The sequence below is a fragment of the Trematomus bernacchii genome, unplaced genomic scaffold (assembly GCF_902827165.1).
Source record: "Trematomus bernacchii unplaced genomic scaffold, fTreBer1.1, whole genome shotgun sequence".
Classification (NCBI taxonomy): Eukaryota; Metazoa; Chordata; class Actinopteri; order Perciformes; family Nototheniidae; genus Trematomus; species Trematomus bernacchii.
The window spans coordinates 4,076,633-4,091,712 of NW_022988043.1; the positions used below are offsets into that span (position 1 = coordinate 4,076,633).

Sequence of the window (15,080 nt, forward strand, 5' to 3'; positions counted from 1 at the left end):
CGATACAACATTACGTGTTGATAGAAATCAACACGTAATGAAATAAGACCCCACGGTTTGATCATTGATAGGTGTGTGGGCTGTCTTTCATTTTGACACACAGAACAATGGGGGCTATCCACCCTTATCCACAATGTAAAGTAATTCACACAGCCTCTTCCCTCTTCTCTCTGTGAGGAGCAGCAGGTTCAGCTTTCAGAACAAAGTAACACAAAACTAAAATGGCATTCATTTTTTTAAATATGTAGTAATAGATTTATTTATTTTTCTTCTCAAGAGAGTACCAGAATGTGTATTTGATGTTAGTATTTAAAAAAATCTCCTGGGGGAGAATCCCCCCAGACCCCCCCTGCAGGGGTTGGGTTTTCAGCATGTCTACTCTTTCACCTGTGGGGAAATTGCAGGATTGGCTCCAGGTCGCCCTTTTTATTTACTACAAGACAAATGTGCCTTTTTATTTCATACAGTTCAATTTGGATTGAGAGAGACAGGGAAATAATCTAAACCTCACGCGTGGCGTTTCACTGTCGGGGGGAGCGTGTATGTAATTACATTGCAAATACTGACTTGAGCCCCACCACTGTATGGGTTAGCCCTACCATAGATTACCCAACAAAAATACTCTGGAGCCGCAACTGCAACTGCAGATCTAAGATCCAGTAGAAATGATAAAAAAGTAAAAGTCTGCTGCTTATTGTTCTACTAGGCCAAAATAGAGTCAAAGAGTATATGAGAGTGAGAGTGTGTTAATTAATATATTTGGCAGTTTGGAGTAAGTCTGTAGATTTGTTTGTGTGTGTGTGTTTCATGTATAGGCCTCTCACGATAATTAATTTTGTTGGATACATTTTCCCGGAAATTATTGCGATAAACGATAATATTGTCGGCACCGTTGTATGACCATTTTAGACCACTGACATAATGATAATATATAATAATAATTCAAGTACATCCTTTCAAACTGCTAGTCACATCCTCATGTAAATGGCAATTTATCGAGGTCAGAAAAGTTATCGAGTTCATTTTTATTTATCGTACGATAAGTCAATTAATTGCTTATCGCGACAGGCACACAATAAAATAGTGGAAACAAACATGTTTGACTTTCATTAGTGAATGAAACTGTGTGCCCTTTATAGTCTGTGTCCATTATTGTGTATTTGTATATATTGTATATATATCCTATATATATGCTAAGGTCTCGCTGCTGACACGATAGCAGTCATTTCGTGCGCATATGTGTAATTAAACCGAATTAAACCCATGATATCAAAATCTCACTCCAGCCAGGTACCCAAAGTTGGCAACCCTGCCTTAGGTATCCATAACGGTTCATCTTAATCTTAGACACAATCTGTACAATTGGTTACTAGACAATGTCTGTGGCGTGTAAATGGGTTTGTATATAAGGGCTTTTAAATGGGTATATGTGCTGCAATCGTGAGTCAATTGTGCTTATGTGTTAGGTTACAATTATGCTCATGTGCTTTTGCATATGTGCCGTTTGCTTTTAATGCCATCAATCTGCCAAGGACTGCATATAAAAAGGAGCCTCTAAATCTGGTACATTTACATAATGGACCCAAGTGCTCATGTTTAATGTGCATCGTCAGTCCCTTTTTAAATAAATACAATTTAAAAAAAAATAATAAGATTTTCCCAAGGCAACCACTAGAGGTAACCGTGGCATCAAGAAGGTAACAGTAACCCAGGACAGGACAAGGTTGAGGCAAAAATCTGGCCAACACACTCGGAAGGACAGGAGAGCTAAACCATACACCTTTGGGTCAGAAACATGATTAACTCGTCTGTTTACCAGCTCACAAAGTTGGCGAATGACTAACTATGAAACACAAGCTGACGACACAGCGTTAGTTTGTTTTAAGGTAGCGTAGGAATAGTTTTGGATTGTGTTGGCACCGAGCCCAGGAAGTGTGCCGGACATTGAAGCACAATTTGTTAGTGTCCAAATGGTAGTACTACAACTTCCGTGTCCATACGTGACGTCTACCTAGCACGACCACTTTCATATAACTTATTTAAATCATTAGGGTATAAAAGTTGTAAAATGCGCTAAAAGCTTATTTTCCTCGACATTCATTTGACTGAACCGAGAGCGGGAGATCGGAGGCGGGGCTTAAGGGAAACTCAAGTGCGCGTGCTCTATGGGCCAACATACGGGTACTTGTGCTCTTGAGAGGCAGGGCATTTTGGCTTCATGCGCCACTGATCAACTCTCATAGGAATGAACGGGTCCCGCCTGCAACGCTGTATCCAGTTCTCTTTATACATCCATGGTTGGCACTTGGCACTAGCAGTTACGGCTAACTTTAGGTTAGCAACATCAGCTAGCTTATTTTAAATCTGAATACGCATTCACGTTTACATAGTTAGCTATTACCTGTGTTATGTTTCCTGGCAGTTAAAGTTAGATAACATTTACAGAGAGTTGGGAAGTTTAACTCCCTTCAAAAAAAATAATCATGGCGTCGCTGCGGTTCAGTTCATATGCAGAGGAGCAGTTCTGACTTTGGGCTGTCAACAAGCGAGCTGACCCTAGCTAACCAGCTAGCTGTCCTGCTAACATGGCCCACATAGAAAACGGCCGGCAATCCTTCGACACAATGAGTATCCGGACTATTAGCAGCAGTCGTATGGACGATGAAAGCTCTCTGGGATCGGATTCAGAGATCAATGGATTCACCAGCGACAGACAGACCGACAAATATGGATTCATTGGTGGGGCACAGCAGACGGACGGCTCGTAAGTTTGTCTCTACAGTGATTCATTGCCACTGACTGTCTGTGTTGTCTTAACAGTGTAATTCAGCTAACTAAAATAATATGGTCAGTAGTTGTTTCTGATCCTTTTGAGCCAAAATGTAGTATAACGTGTTTCAGTTAATGTAGTTATGGTTTCATACCACAAGTTGTGTTGTTGTCTTGGTCTCTATTTACAAAGCTCTCCACCAGATGCGTGGCACAATGTGTTTGTTAGGTTTGCCTCACCCAATATTCCAAATATAAAAGCCAGAATATTGGTTGATAACATGCTCTAAAGTACTCAGATCTTGTAATACTCTGGTGCAAGTAAAAGTCCTGCAATCAATTGTTCATACTCAAGTAAAAGTACACAAGTATTGGTATCAAAATATAGTAGTAGTACCAAAGTACTCGTTATGCTGGCCCATTTCAGAATAATATAGATATTATTTATTTTCATTATGATTATTGATGTATTAAAGTGTTATCAAAGCTGGTAAAGGAAGTTCCTTAAAAATTGTACCTAAGTATGGTACTTGAACACTGAACATGCAGCATGATTGTTCTTCATTAAGTCATGTAAACTATTTCCCCATAGGTATATTGGGGTTTTTGTGTGTGGGGGAACAGGAAATCCATACTGTCTTGTTTGTTGTTAACATCTGAATACATGTACTCATAGCTTTTGTGTTGTTTTCTAAGAAGGCCTTTCTTTCTTCCCTTTTTACTGGGGGCCTTGAGCCCTCATTATAACACTGAAATAGTGGAAGGAGTGAGTGAAAGTTGTGCCAAGCACTGGCTGGCTGGGAGCTTCCTGTTTCTGGAGTTTTGGCAGACTTGGAGCCAAAGCTCTGGTGCCCTGTTACTAGAGGGCCTCTTTTGGCTCAAATCTTTATAGGTGGTCACAAACCAATGGTTTTACTTACACTGTTTGGCAGTGATTGAAAGAATATCATCAGTGCTGAAAGCTTTTAAGAAGCTGAAGCTGGAATATAACACATTGTTTAAATGATTTCCAACATATAGCCTGCACTTTTTTTTAACTAAAGAGGGCTGTCCCAAGTTTTAAAAAGAGGTCTTTGAAGACGTTTGAACCCTATGATTACAGGCTTGTGTTGATGAGAAAATGACATACCTTAGTCAAGCATCAGACCTCATTCATAATGTAGGTTGGACTACAATTTCTTTTTCTGCTTGGGAGTATGATATCCACTCCCTATTTTTTCTTTCCCTTTTAAAAGAAGTCGAATTACATCATAATACAGTCAAATCCTCCCTGCAGCTCATTGAGGTTAAACCATAGACTGTATATATAAAGGGTTAAACAGACTTTGCTATTAAATCTGCTACATCTGAGTTTATGTCTTTTATAGTCTCCCCAAAACCAGGTTGGTGGTAGTTGTTATTTTGGTCTCATTGCACAGTTTACTGTCAGCATAGGAGCGAATGGCCACCCACGCAGATCTGTTGGCACACACAGAAAGATGAGCAGCCCTTCTGAGGATGTTTTCTTATTGTTGTCACACCCTCCTAACATACTGCCACAAAAACATACTTTATATTGGTATCCAATGAATAGCTTTTTTTCAGACTTACTTATTTAAAAATATACACCCTATTTAAGATGTTCATTCAAATTAGTTTCAATGTTGATTTAACTAAGTTTATCTTTCTCCATTGTGTCCACAGAGCGCAGGATTTGCCTCCACAGGTGCTCCGGCAAAGGGAGGTGAAGTGGCTTGACATGCTCAGCCACTGGGACAAGTGGATGATCAAGAGATTCAATAAGGTCAGCCGCCATTACTAACTCAATAACACTAAAGTGGCTTGTTTGTATGTTTTGAACGATGCTAGCCAGGTATATTGGCCTGATCTGAAAGTGTTATTTGTTTCTAAATGTTTTGTTTTCCACCATGGTCTCCAGGCAGCACTTATTCAGTCCTGAGTAGTTTGTATACATGATCAGACATGGCAAACAACATTGCTCAAGGATTTGATTGCACCAAGACTTTATTATTTGCAGCTTCACTTGTCTGGCTAGTTCTGTGTAACGACGCTCTCAGCAATTCAGCACAGAGCTGCAACTTCACCTCTTTTCCATGAGTCAGCAATAGGGCAGGACACAACCAATCCCTATATTGCCTCGTGCACCATGTGACAAATTGACACTCTGAGACTCAGGGCGGGGCTGTTGTGACTTCCCTTGAGGCACAGAACCATGTAATAAAGGTGTTGTGAATTTAAAGTATAGCTGTACTTAAATGCAAGACAGATTGTCAGAATCAAATGCAACCATGAGAAGAATAAACAGTTTGTTGGAGCAGCAAGACCCTGTCAAATACCTGGGATTCTTTACTCTGCTCCTTTGGTTCACAATAATATAACAGCAGACTCTCCTTGGAGAAGCATGCCAGTTTCAGAACAGAAAAACAAACGCTCAAAATAACCCAGAAACTCTAATGCAACAAACCAATATCACTATCAGTACAGTATGTTTTAATAGTCGCTTGTGACTCTGTAAGCAAGATTATTGCATGAGGTATTCCAAGGTGATATGTACGTGTTTACCACTGTGTACACAGTTACTACACACAGTTTGGCTCCTCTAGGCCAGTGTCTATTCAGATTCAATGCCAAGCAAAGAACCGAGGAAGTATTTTCGTAGACTCAAAGTAATGTGAATCAATGAGTCAGTGTCAGGGTATCTTTGACCAAAACTGTAGACAAAAGCCAGATAGGAGTCAGATGCTGAAGGATATGTTTCTTGTAATGTATTTTGAACTGACAGTAGTGAAAGTTTCAAAGACAAAGATTCCTCCGTTACAACTGTGAAGTCACGTAGACACACCCTGCTTGTCTTATTATATACAATTCTCTCTTTGTTGCTCATGCAGCTGATCTGGAACCTGTAGGAGGTTTGTTCCAGCAACTCCGGTTGCATATAGCATGCACACATCTACATGCCATGTTTTTTATGTTCACTAGAAAATGACCCCTGCATCGAAGCATTGCACTCCTAACTATTATAGAGATAAAATAAAGTCTTGCACTGCTTTTACCGGTAGGCCCTGCCATTTTAAACGTATGTTGTATAACTGGTGAGAGATGTAGCGGGTCTTTGATCAAATACTGGCCACATACATGTCACATACATTTCAAGTTAGCCTGGGTCAACATTTTTAAGAGACGTTTTTCACAGCTGAGAGTGAGCTATTACTCAGAGGTTTGAACAGATAGCTGTGTTGCACATGTGTTCAAGAGAAGGAACCAATACCAAGTGAGGGTTACTGAGCTGTTACCACTGACTGGTATTAGTGTACCAGCCTGTTTTGACTTGAGGAAAGCCATTGTGTGACTAGCTTTGCCCTGCTTAATTTAGTGATCTTCCTCTCTTCCTCAGGTAAGACTGCGGTGCCAGAAAGGAATTCCTCCTGCCCTCAGAGGTCGTGCATGGCTCTACCTGTCGGGGGGGAAGGTGAAGAAGGAGCAGAACCACGGAAAGTTTCAGGTCAGAGAGATCTCTCTTTCACTTCCTCCTTGCAGCTTCTTTTATGTTGTATTTTGCATTTCATGTTTTTATATTTCATGAGAAATGTTAGTGAAACTGGCAATGCCACTAGTTACTTCTCTTCCAGGAGCCATTTCAGATTATTTCAATAAACCCAAAATATAAAATAGAGTGATTTTAAACCGCTAATTACACAAAAAGTCTTTGTTGTGGGAATGTTATGGCCATTTATGTTTTTAATCATTTTCTTTACATATTATAATTTTTACATTCATAAGACTCATAAATATCTTACATTATCAGTAATATACAAGTCAACTTTTCCAGGCAAGCATACCCAAAAAAAGAGGGAGACAAAAATACAGTTTTAAATACAGCACTTAAAACACTTTACAAATGCATCCATATAACGACAGCATACAGTTCTGTCCACGATCATACCTAGCCTTTCATTTGCTCACAGCCTCTTAATTCAGTGAGCCCATAAATAACAGAAATAAATTATCCGAGACAGGCTTTATCTTCCCCTTTTGTGTTGTTCATTCCAGCTGTCAAGTATTCAAAGAAATCAGTTTAGGTGTTGAGTGAATTGTAGAGCGTATACACTTCCTGGATTGTTTATGTGTAAACGCACTCTGCCCTGAATGTTGTTAGTGTTTAGTTAAGAGATCTCACAGCCGCCTTCTTGTGTTTGGTTTTCAGGAGTTGGATAGCCAGCCTGGAGACCCTAAATGGGTAGATGTGATTGAGAAAGACCTCCATCGACAGTTTCCTTTCCATGAGATGTTTGTGTCTCGGGGAGGACACGGGTACGCTCTCAGACATTACACACTGGGATTCATGACAACGTTCTTTTTTTGACAATAAATATGACTTTTTAACTGTTGTGTGTAATGTTTTTGACGCTCCGCAGGCAGCAGGACCTGTTCCGTGTTCTTAAGGCCTACACTCTGTACCGACCAGAGGAGGGATACTGCCAGGCTCAGGCTCCCATCGCTGCTGTTCTGCTTATGCACATGCCTGCCGAGGTACGTGCCTCAGCCACAAAGCCCATATAAACTGCCGTGTGCGGTGTGAGTGTAACAACGCCATATGTTGGTAGGCTTTGTAGAACTGTTTTCTGTACCAGTTCTAAAAGGCTTGTTAATATTTTGGCTCTTTAAAAGTGAGATCCACTCATAAAATATAAATCACACAAGCTCTTTCTCACACATTTCAAAGCTCTGTTTTAATACCTGACGTTGGACAAGTGTATTTTTAATCCAAACAGCCTAGAGACAGACTCCACAGATGATGTCATCGGGAGATTAATCCTGGAGCGGCTCCAGAGGCTGAATAATAGTTGAAGCATTACAGACTGCAACCATGGTGACGCTTTTAGGGTGTAGATGTTTGTTTCCAAATTCACAGCGGTAAAACTTGAACTCAATCGGAATGATAAAAACTCATTCCGTTAGTTATTCCCGGCTAAATTCATTTGGTTTGCAAACGTCCTATCATTTGTGTCAATCATTACTTGGATATGTGACTTTTTGAAGTAACAACAGAAAACCAACAGAGCTCTAAAGAGGCAAGTTATTAAATAAATTAAAAAAATGCAAAACTATTTAATATATCAAGGGGAATATTCCCTTACATTCCGTTAATTATTCAAACAAACGGCATTGTTAAAGACAATCAGCAGTAAGAGTATTTAGATGTGTCTACCAGGGTTTCCGCTAGGATTTTTTTCTCGCCAGTCAAATGTCCGGACAGAATTTATTTTACCGGACAAATTTGAAACTTACCGGTCATGTTTCAATAATAATAATAAGAATTGTGCAGCAGAGTTTCCGTTGGCTGGTAATTACCGGACTATGACCGGATATGCTGATGTTTAAAACTCAGTTAATGGGCCTCATTTTTATATTGCTTCAGTTTATAATCGTAACAGATCGAAAAATTCAGATTCATTTTCCAATAAATGATGCGCTTCCACAAACAACCAACAACATCATTATTACATTCAAACAAACTACTTGTAGTAGATAAAGTACATTATTCAAAAGTTTACATTAACTTTGAATAATAACACGGGAGAAACGGATCCTCTCTTTTCCCCTCTCCCTCCCTCTCTCTCCTGACAGCCCGTCAGTTTCTCATGCCGCACGCTAAACAGTGGGCGGGGCTTCAGGTGATTATGCAGCAGCTGATCTGATCTCTCTCTCACGTCCGGTTATGCTTCACTCGCGTTTATGTCCATATCGATCAGATCCAGCTCTCCTGATCGGCCTTTATAGAGAGCACCGATCAAACTATTAAGAGTGAATATCGGCCGATAATGATCGGAGGCCAATCGATCGGAGCATCCCTAATTATTACCGGACATTTTGACCGGCAGGTTTTGAATTTACCGGTTTTTAATACATTTTACCAGCTAAAAAACGGTAATTACCGGCTAACGGAAACCCTGGTGTCTACGTTTCTTTGTGTCCTAACATGACCCACCTTAGTGGAAGTGTTTGTAGTGGTGATTTAGTTAATTAAAGTGACTTAACTCAAAGTGTTAACATCACCTCTTTCTCACCCATAGAAAGCTTTTATCATCAAGGTCAGAATTTCAAGGATTAACCTGCCTCTCCTGTGAACACGTGGAAATATCCTGTAAAATGATCCGGTCCACAGTGTTTTTCTGACATCATGTGTTTGTGTTTCCACAGGATGCCTTCTGGGGACTGGTCCAAATTTGTGAGAAGTACCTTCCTGGCTACTACAGTCCAGGCCTGGTGAGACTGAGACATATACAAGCATGCATGATCACATCAGCAAGCGTTGGAAATAAACGTATAGAGAGAGAGAGAGAGAGAACATTACTTGATCTGATTTTGCTGCACACAGCTACAATCCATATGAACTAACCAGGCTTTGGCTGCAATTACAGTCAAACTGGAATGCATTGTTGTTGCTGCTGCGGAGCTCTCAGTGTGAGTGTAATAAGTCACTGATGAAACCAATGGGGCGTTGTTGGGGCATAATTCATCATTGCATTACATACTTGTTTAATCTTGAGTTATTCATATTGCCTTGTGGTTACTGTTCATTGTTTTCAGATTAGATAATCAATTGTTAATGAAAACATGACTTACTAATGAAATGTTTCCCTGGAAAAACGGAAACATGATGCATTTAGGCTAGTTTATTTGTAATGGATGAACATGCATATCAGGTTTCAGTCATGTCAATACAGAGGACAATGGCCTTTGTTTCCCCCTAATGCCTTCTTACCTGTGTCTCTTTCAGGAAGCGATACAGTTGGATGGAGAGATCTTGTTCGCTCTGCTGCGACGTGTCTCCCCGCTAGCTTACCGCCATCTGGAGAAACACAAGATCGACCCCATCCTCTACATGACTGAGTGGTTCATGTGTGCCTTCTCCAGGACGCTGCCCTGGGCCTCGGTGCTGCGTGTCTGGGACATGTTCCTCTGTGACGGTAACCCTGGCTTATAGCACTGCGGTGCCAGATGTTGTTACAACTTTTTCACACTGCTGCTCAACCACCTGGCTCTTCTCCCTCTCACAGGAGTGAAGATAATCTTTCGTGTGGGTTTGGTGCTGCTGAAGTGCATGCTGGGAACCCGGGAGAAGCTGAAAGCCTACCAGGGACAGTATGAGACCATGGAGCTCCTCAGGGCCATAGAGCCTCGATACATGCAGGAAGGCTTCCTGGTCCGAGAGGTAACAGCAGCAGAGCAGCAACATGGTGTAGTGAACACCTGAAAATCCCTACAGCAATCAAAAAAGGGTTACTATGTTATCTTATGGCGCATTTCCACTACAGCGCGGTTTAAGCGTGCCGTGCCGTGCCCGGACAGTTTTTGGTTGCGTGTCCACTAGGCGTAGTTCCGGCTAGCGGGTTACAGTTTTCTGGCTCTCCAAAATCGAGATTCTTTCCGGGTCAACAACCGGGCTGAGTATGCTAAACTAGTGAGAGAATTGCTGGCAACTACAACAAAATGAACATATTTGACCGTGATTTAATTGTAATACACGTTTAAAAATGATGCCGAAGTAACAACATACTGATACCGGTTGGTAAAAACCATGAATTAATGCTTTGACAAGTCTGCAGACAGACGGCAGGCGAAAAACCTTTTAAAATGCGTGTTTTCTAAATGGAGATTGGCTAAGCTAACGCAGTATATGCTCCGACCGTCCACACTCACAACAACGGCCTATACAGACATAAATAAAGCAGCGACTGTATTCGCCATGACACAGGCAGTCTGTGGTTTGTACTTGTTTAACTTTTGTCTAGTTTCTGAACAGATATTAGGAGCTGTGAGCTCTGAGTGCTAACAGCTAACGGCTGATGTTGTTTTTCTGTGGTTCTCATTGAAGATGACGTCACGGCTCCGCCTACACTGCGTTACTATAGTTACTACCCCAGTTACTAAACTGTAATGGAAACGCATCATAAAGTGAGCCTGGACTACCAAGGCCTAACTATACCGTACTAAGCCGTGCGAGGCCCTGCAGTGGAAATGCGCCATTAGTGACAAGTAGGCCTGGGTATGGGTACTACCTAAATAACCCAGTAGAGAGTTATTAGGACACAGAAGATAGATAGATAGATAGATAGATAGAAGTACTTTATTGATCCCAATTTGGGAAATGTTTGCGTTGCAGCAGCATAAAAAAAACAAGGCAATTTACATAAGAGAAATTAAGACACTAGAAATAAACAGTCCAAAATATTTCTGAAATAGAAATAAAAAAGCATTTAAAAAATAAATAAATAAAAAGGAGTTTGACTTAATTAACCGCTCAGGCCACCTTTACTCTACTTCATCTGTGCATAGCAAATGGTTCTTTGCTTCTATATTAATGCTCTGAATGCAGAAATAAAAGGTCTTTGTTTCTGACCAGAAGTCCTCTGGCATAGTCCTTTAAAGATGTTGTGTAGTGTAGTGTAGTGTAGTGTAGTGTTGTGTTGTGTTGTGTCGCTCATGAACAGTGGGTGCTTAGAAATGCAGCTGAGAAAAAGGCAGAGAGTCTCAGTGTGAATTAAAGTGATACAGAGACAAATTGACCAGAGCGCTGGCTGGTCAGTGTCTGCTTCCTGTGCCTGGCTTTGTGTGAGTCTCTGTCCAGGCTAACAATACCGCCTCTTATATGAAGGGTTGTCTTGACTGTGTATCCCCATGAAGCCCTGAGGCCCTTTGGCATTTAATGATGAGTTCACATTTTTAACACAATGGCCAAATGTGGAAGGAAGACACTGTATTTTCCAGCGAATGCTAGTCTCCCACACTATTCCTTTGAAAATGAACTATATGTTGACTCCAGCTGTGACCTAATGCCATGTCTCTTCCTGTTGCAGATTCTGGAGGTGCCAGTGACAGCGCGGGACGTGGAAAGGGAGAATTACACCCAGCTGAAGCGCTGGAAGAAGAACCGCGGAGAGCTGAATTTTAAATCCCCCCCCAGGTTGCACGGTGCCCGGATCATCATGTTGGCCGAGCCTCCGAGGCGCCAGGACCTGCAGCAGAACCCCACCATCGTACTGGATGTGCCTGAGCCCGCCCCGCAGCTGAAGAAGGGAAAGGAGGAAAAGAAAAGCATGAAGAAGAGGAGAAGCATAAAGAAGTCCCAGGCCATCCTGAATATCCCGAATCCTTACTCTCTTCCCAGTGACCCTCCTCCTCCACCACCCTCAGATCCACCCGCTCCACCTCCAGTCATCATCGAGACGCCAGAGGCTGTGCCGGAGGCTGTGCCGGAGACTGTGCCACAGACTGTGCCGGAGACTGTGCCGGAGACCGTTCCGGAGACCGTTCCGGAGACTGTGCCAGAAACTGTGTCAGAAACTGTGCCTGAAACTGTGCCTGAAACTGTGCCTGAAACTGTGCCTGAAACTGTGCCAGAAACTGTGCCAGAGACGGTGCCAGAGACTGAAACTGACCCCCTTCAGCATCAGGAAACTCCACTTCAGCGATCCACACAAAGCCTTAGCAGCACAGATCAGGACACATACCTGTAGACCCACAGAAGTGTGTGTGTGTTTGTGTGTGTGTGTGGAAGCACCAGCACGCTTCAGCCAACAACCAGCCAGCCTTGCCAAGGTTTATTATTCTAATGTTGGACTGTTAGTTATCATTTATTCATTTTAGACACCATTTTGCCTATGATATTATTGGTATACACTAAAGCGGCATTGCTACGTGTAAAACTACTTTATTGCTTACGCTGTTTCTACACATGAAGCTGATGTTACCTGTAGGGCTGCAACTAACAATTTTTTTTTTTTTAATCAATTAATGTGCAGATTATTTCAAGATTAAAGGATTCATCGTTTGGAGTAAAAAATGTCAGAAATGTTGTAGTTTCTCAAAATCCAGAAGAAATTACTTTTTTTTCGGTCCAAAACCCAAAGACATCCAGTTTAAGTTTGAGAGGCTGCAAAACTACATTTTCTGACATTTTTACATCAAAAACATCTAGATGATTAATCGATTTGCAATTAAATGGGAAATGATTTTTCTGTCGATCAGCTAATCGACTAGTCTAATAAGCGTTGCAGCTCTAGTCCCTTCCTGTTCCCCGATTCATGATGCTCTTACTCAGTACATAAGTCTTAGTTTTCTGTTTGTAAGGGAGACATGTTACAGTTTTTGGGAGCAAAATCATTTCTTCAGAGATAAATGAAACTTAAAGAACTATGTGCCACAGCGTATACGGTTTTTCGTACATTTCCATTCAAATTCAACACTAGAGTTCATGTGAGTGTAAGAACTACGTGCTTTTCATCTTCTTAAGCTTTTTCATCTCATACTCGTCCACTAGAGGGCAGCCTTGCAGAGGTTACAGCTGTTACATTTCCTCTCAGTAAAGTACATCACAGCAGGAGGATGGGATTTATTTTTGGGAGGTATTATTCTAAGATTGAGCTTCATTCTGTTCTTTTTCAGTTTAGCATGTGCTTGTGCATTTCCTGTTTTTGGAATCCTAAATTTGGATTGAAATTCATCTTCCTGAATCTATGGGTCACACCACACTGTGCAAAGTATTTTCTTACAAGCGCTATTTATTTTACAATCTAAACGTGTAGTGTGTTGTTTGTGCATGCCTTGCTATTGTCACTTTTTTAAGAGTTAGTTGGATTGATGTGGCTTAACTCCTAATATTCCCTGTGCCAGGCACTTCCAGCCACTTTAAGGGAGCAGCAATTACTTTACTTTGGCAGCAGAGAGATCACAGGACATTCCTCGCTGTATGACACATTCCTTCTGCCTTGTTAAAAGCTTATCAGTCCGAAAGCTGTCTCTTGCCAAACGCAAATGTCCATAATGTATGATTTTGTGCATGTGTTTCCTGTGACATCTTGGGACAGTGAGTGAGTGAAAATCACCTAATGGTGCTGACCCTTTCTCTTGGTCTGCTCAGAAAACCGATTGGAGCAGATTTAGCTAATCTTGTAGTGTGTTTGATCTTTTTTTTAATATTATTGCTAGAATTTCCAAAGCAGATCAAGACTGTTGTTTTGAAATGCCTCACGACCGCTACCTGTGACCAGGCATATTCTGTTACATTCAAAATAAGTGATTTCTAAATTTCTTTGGGATATTTGTAGCATCTCATTTTGGAGAACTGGGCCTATTTCTTTGGGAAATATATTGTTACATGCAGTGGTTGTTTTTCAAAACATATTGGACAATCTTTTTTGTGAGGGTCTAACTTTCGTCACAAGGGTAAAGGGAGTTTTGACAAGCATGAGCACACGTGTATGATGTGTTTGCATCTATGATTAATATAAAAAAGTGTCTGCCTAAAAAAAGAGCATGTGTTGGGTCAGTTCTAAAAAGCAATGATGTTTTAATTGATAACACTTTTTCAAACCGCTCTGTATGCAATGTTTTTTTTGTAGTTATATTACACAACTCACATTTCGCTGATGTTTATTTTTAATTTAATCCTGTTGTGTAGATAAGACATGTAAAATAACAATTGTTTTGTAAGGAAATCTATTTTTCAATGTGTAATGCTATATTTTATTGAGCAGTTCCAGAAACTGCAGAGGAGACATCATCAAATAATTTGAAGTTCAAGACAATATATATATTTTTAAACATTTGTAACAGTAGAAGAAAAACAATACTTTCAAGTTAACTTTTAGAGCATGTCAGATGTTTTTGTTGCTCTAAATAAGATTGGTATTGTTTTACAATTATTGTGCTACATTCAGATTATAAAAGTGAGATTTGACAACCCTAAAGTTTGCATCATCACAAGTTTTAATCTTACAAATAAATGTTTGTTTAAAGCCAAAGTAAAGTCTTTTTGTGAACAGTTATTTGATAACTATAAGTTGGATACATGTCTTGTTTTCACCACCAGATGGAGCTCCAGAGTCATCACTTTGAAATGAAGCAGAGGTTTTCTTGCTTTGCACTGTGACATCCCGCGGCATCTTAACGAAAGGCCAGAGCAGGTAAACATATTTCACCAAGTTAAACATTTATCAACAGTTACATTTTACAAACACACCGAGGTAGAAAATATAAGCAATGGCTTTTAAAAGCAATGCAAGCTGTATATCTATAGGTAAGATTGTTGACAATAAGCAAAATACTAGAAATATATATACCAATTATCATACTTAACTTGTGTCCATTGTTAATGTTAACTGTCATCTCTAACTGCACAGCAACATAGGTTACAAATATATTTTTAGATATACAAAGAATAACTAAATTGTTATTCAAATATGAATTATATTATATGAATCACCTATAAACACACACAAACACACACATATTGACACATTTAACAC

The 15,080-nt window shown here is 40.4% G+C and overlaps 1 protein-coding gene across 1 annotated transcript; it reads left to right on the forward strand.

Moving 5' to 3' along the window:
- Positions 1 to 2,253: 2,253 nt before the first annotated feature.
- LOC117472563 (TBC1 domain family member 10A-like) lies at positions 2,254 to 14,576 on the forward strand. The gene is made up of 9 exons (XM_034117826.1): positions 2,254 to 2,764; positions 4,453 to 4,552; positions 6,164 to 6,271; positions 6,974 to 7,080; positions 7,185 to 7,299; positions 8,971 to 9,036; positions 9,551 to 9,740; positions 9,831 to 9,985; positions 11,631 to 14,576. The coding sequence occupies exons 1-9, from the start codon at positions 2,586 to 2,588 to the stop codon at positions 12,288 to 12,290; spliced, it is 1,680 nt and encodes a 559-aa protein (XP_033973717.1). The 5' UTR covers positions 2,254 to 2,585; the 3' UTR covers positions 12,291 to 14,576.
- The last annotated feature ends 504 nt before the right edge of the window (positions 14,577 to 15,080 follow it).

Coding starts and splice junctions, on each gene's coding strand:
- LOC117472563 (XM_034117826.1), top strand. CDS start 2,586: ATGGCCCACATAGAAAACGGCCGGCAATCCTTCGACACAATGAGTATC. Junction 7,300..8,970: donor TTATGCACATGCCTGCCGAG/GTACGTGCCTCA, acceptor GTGTTTCCACAG/GATGCCTTCTGGGGACTGGT. Junction 9,986..11,630: donor AAGGCTTCCTGGTCCGAGAG/GTAACAGCAGCA, acceptor TTCCTGTTGCAG/ATTCTGGAGGTGCCAGTGAC.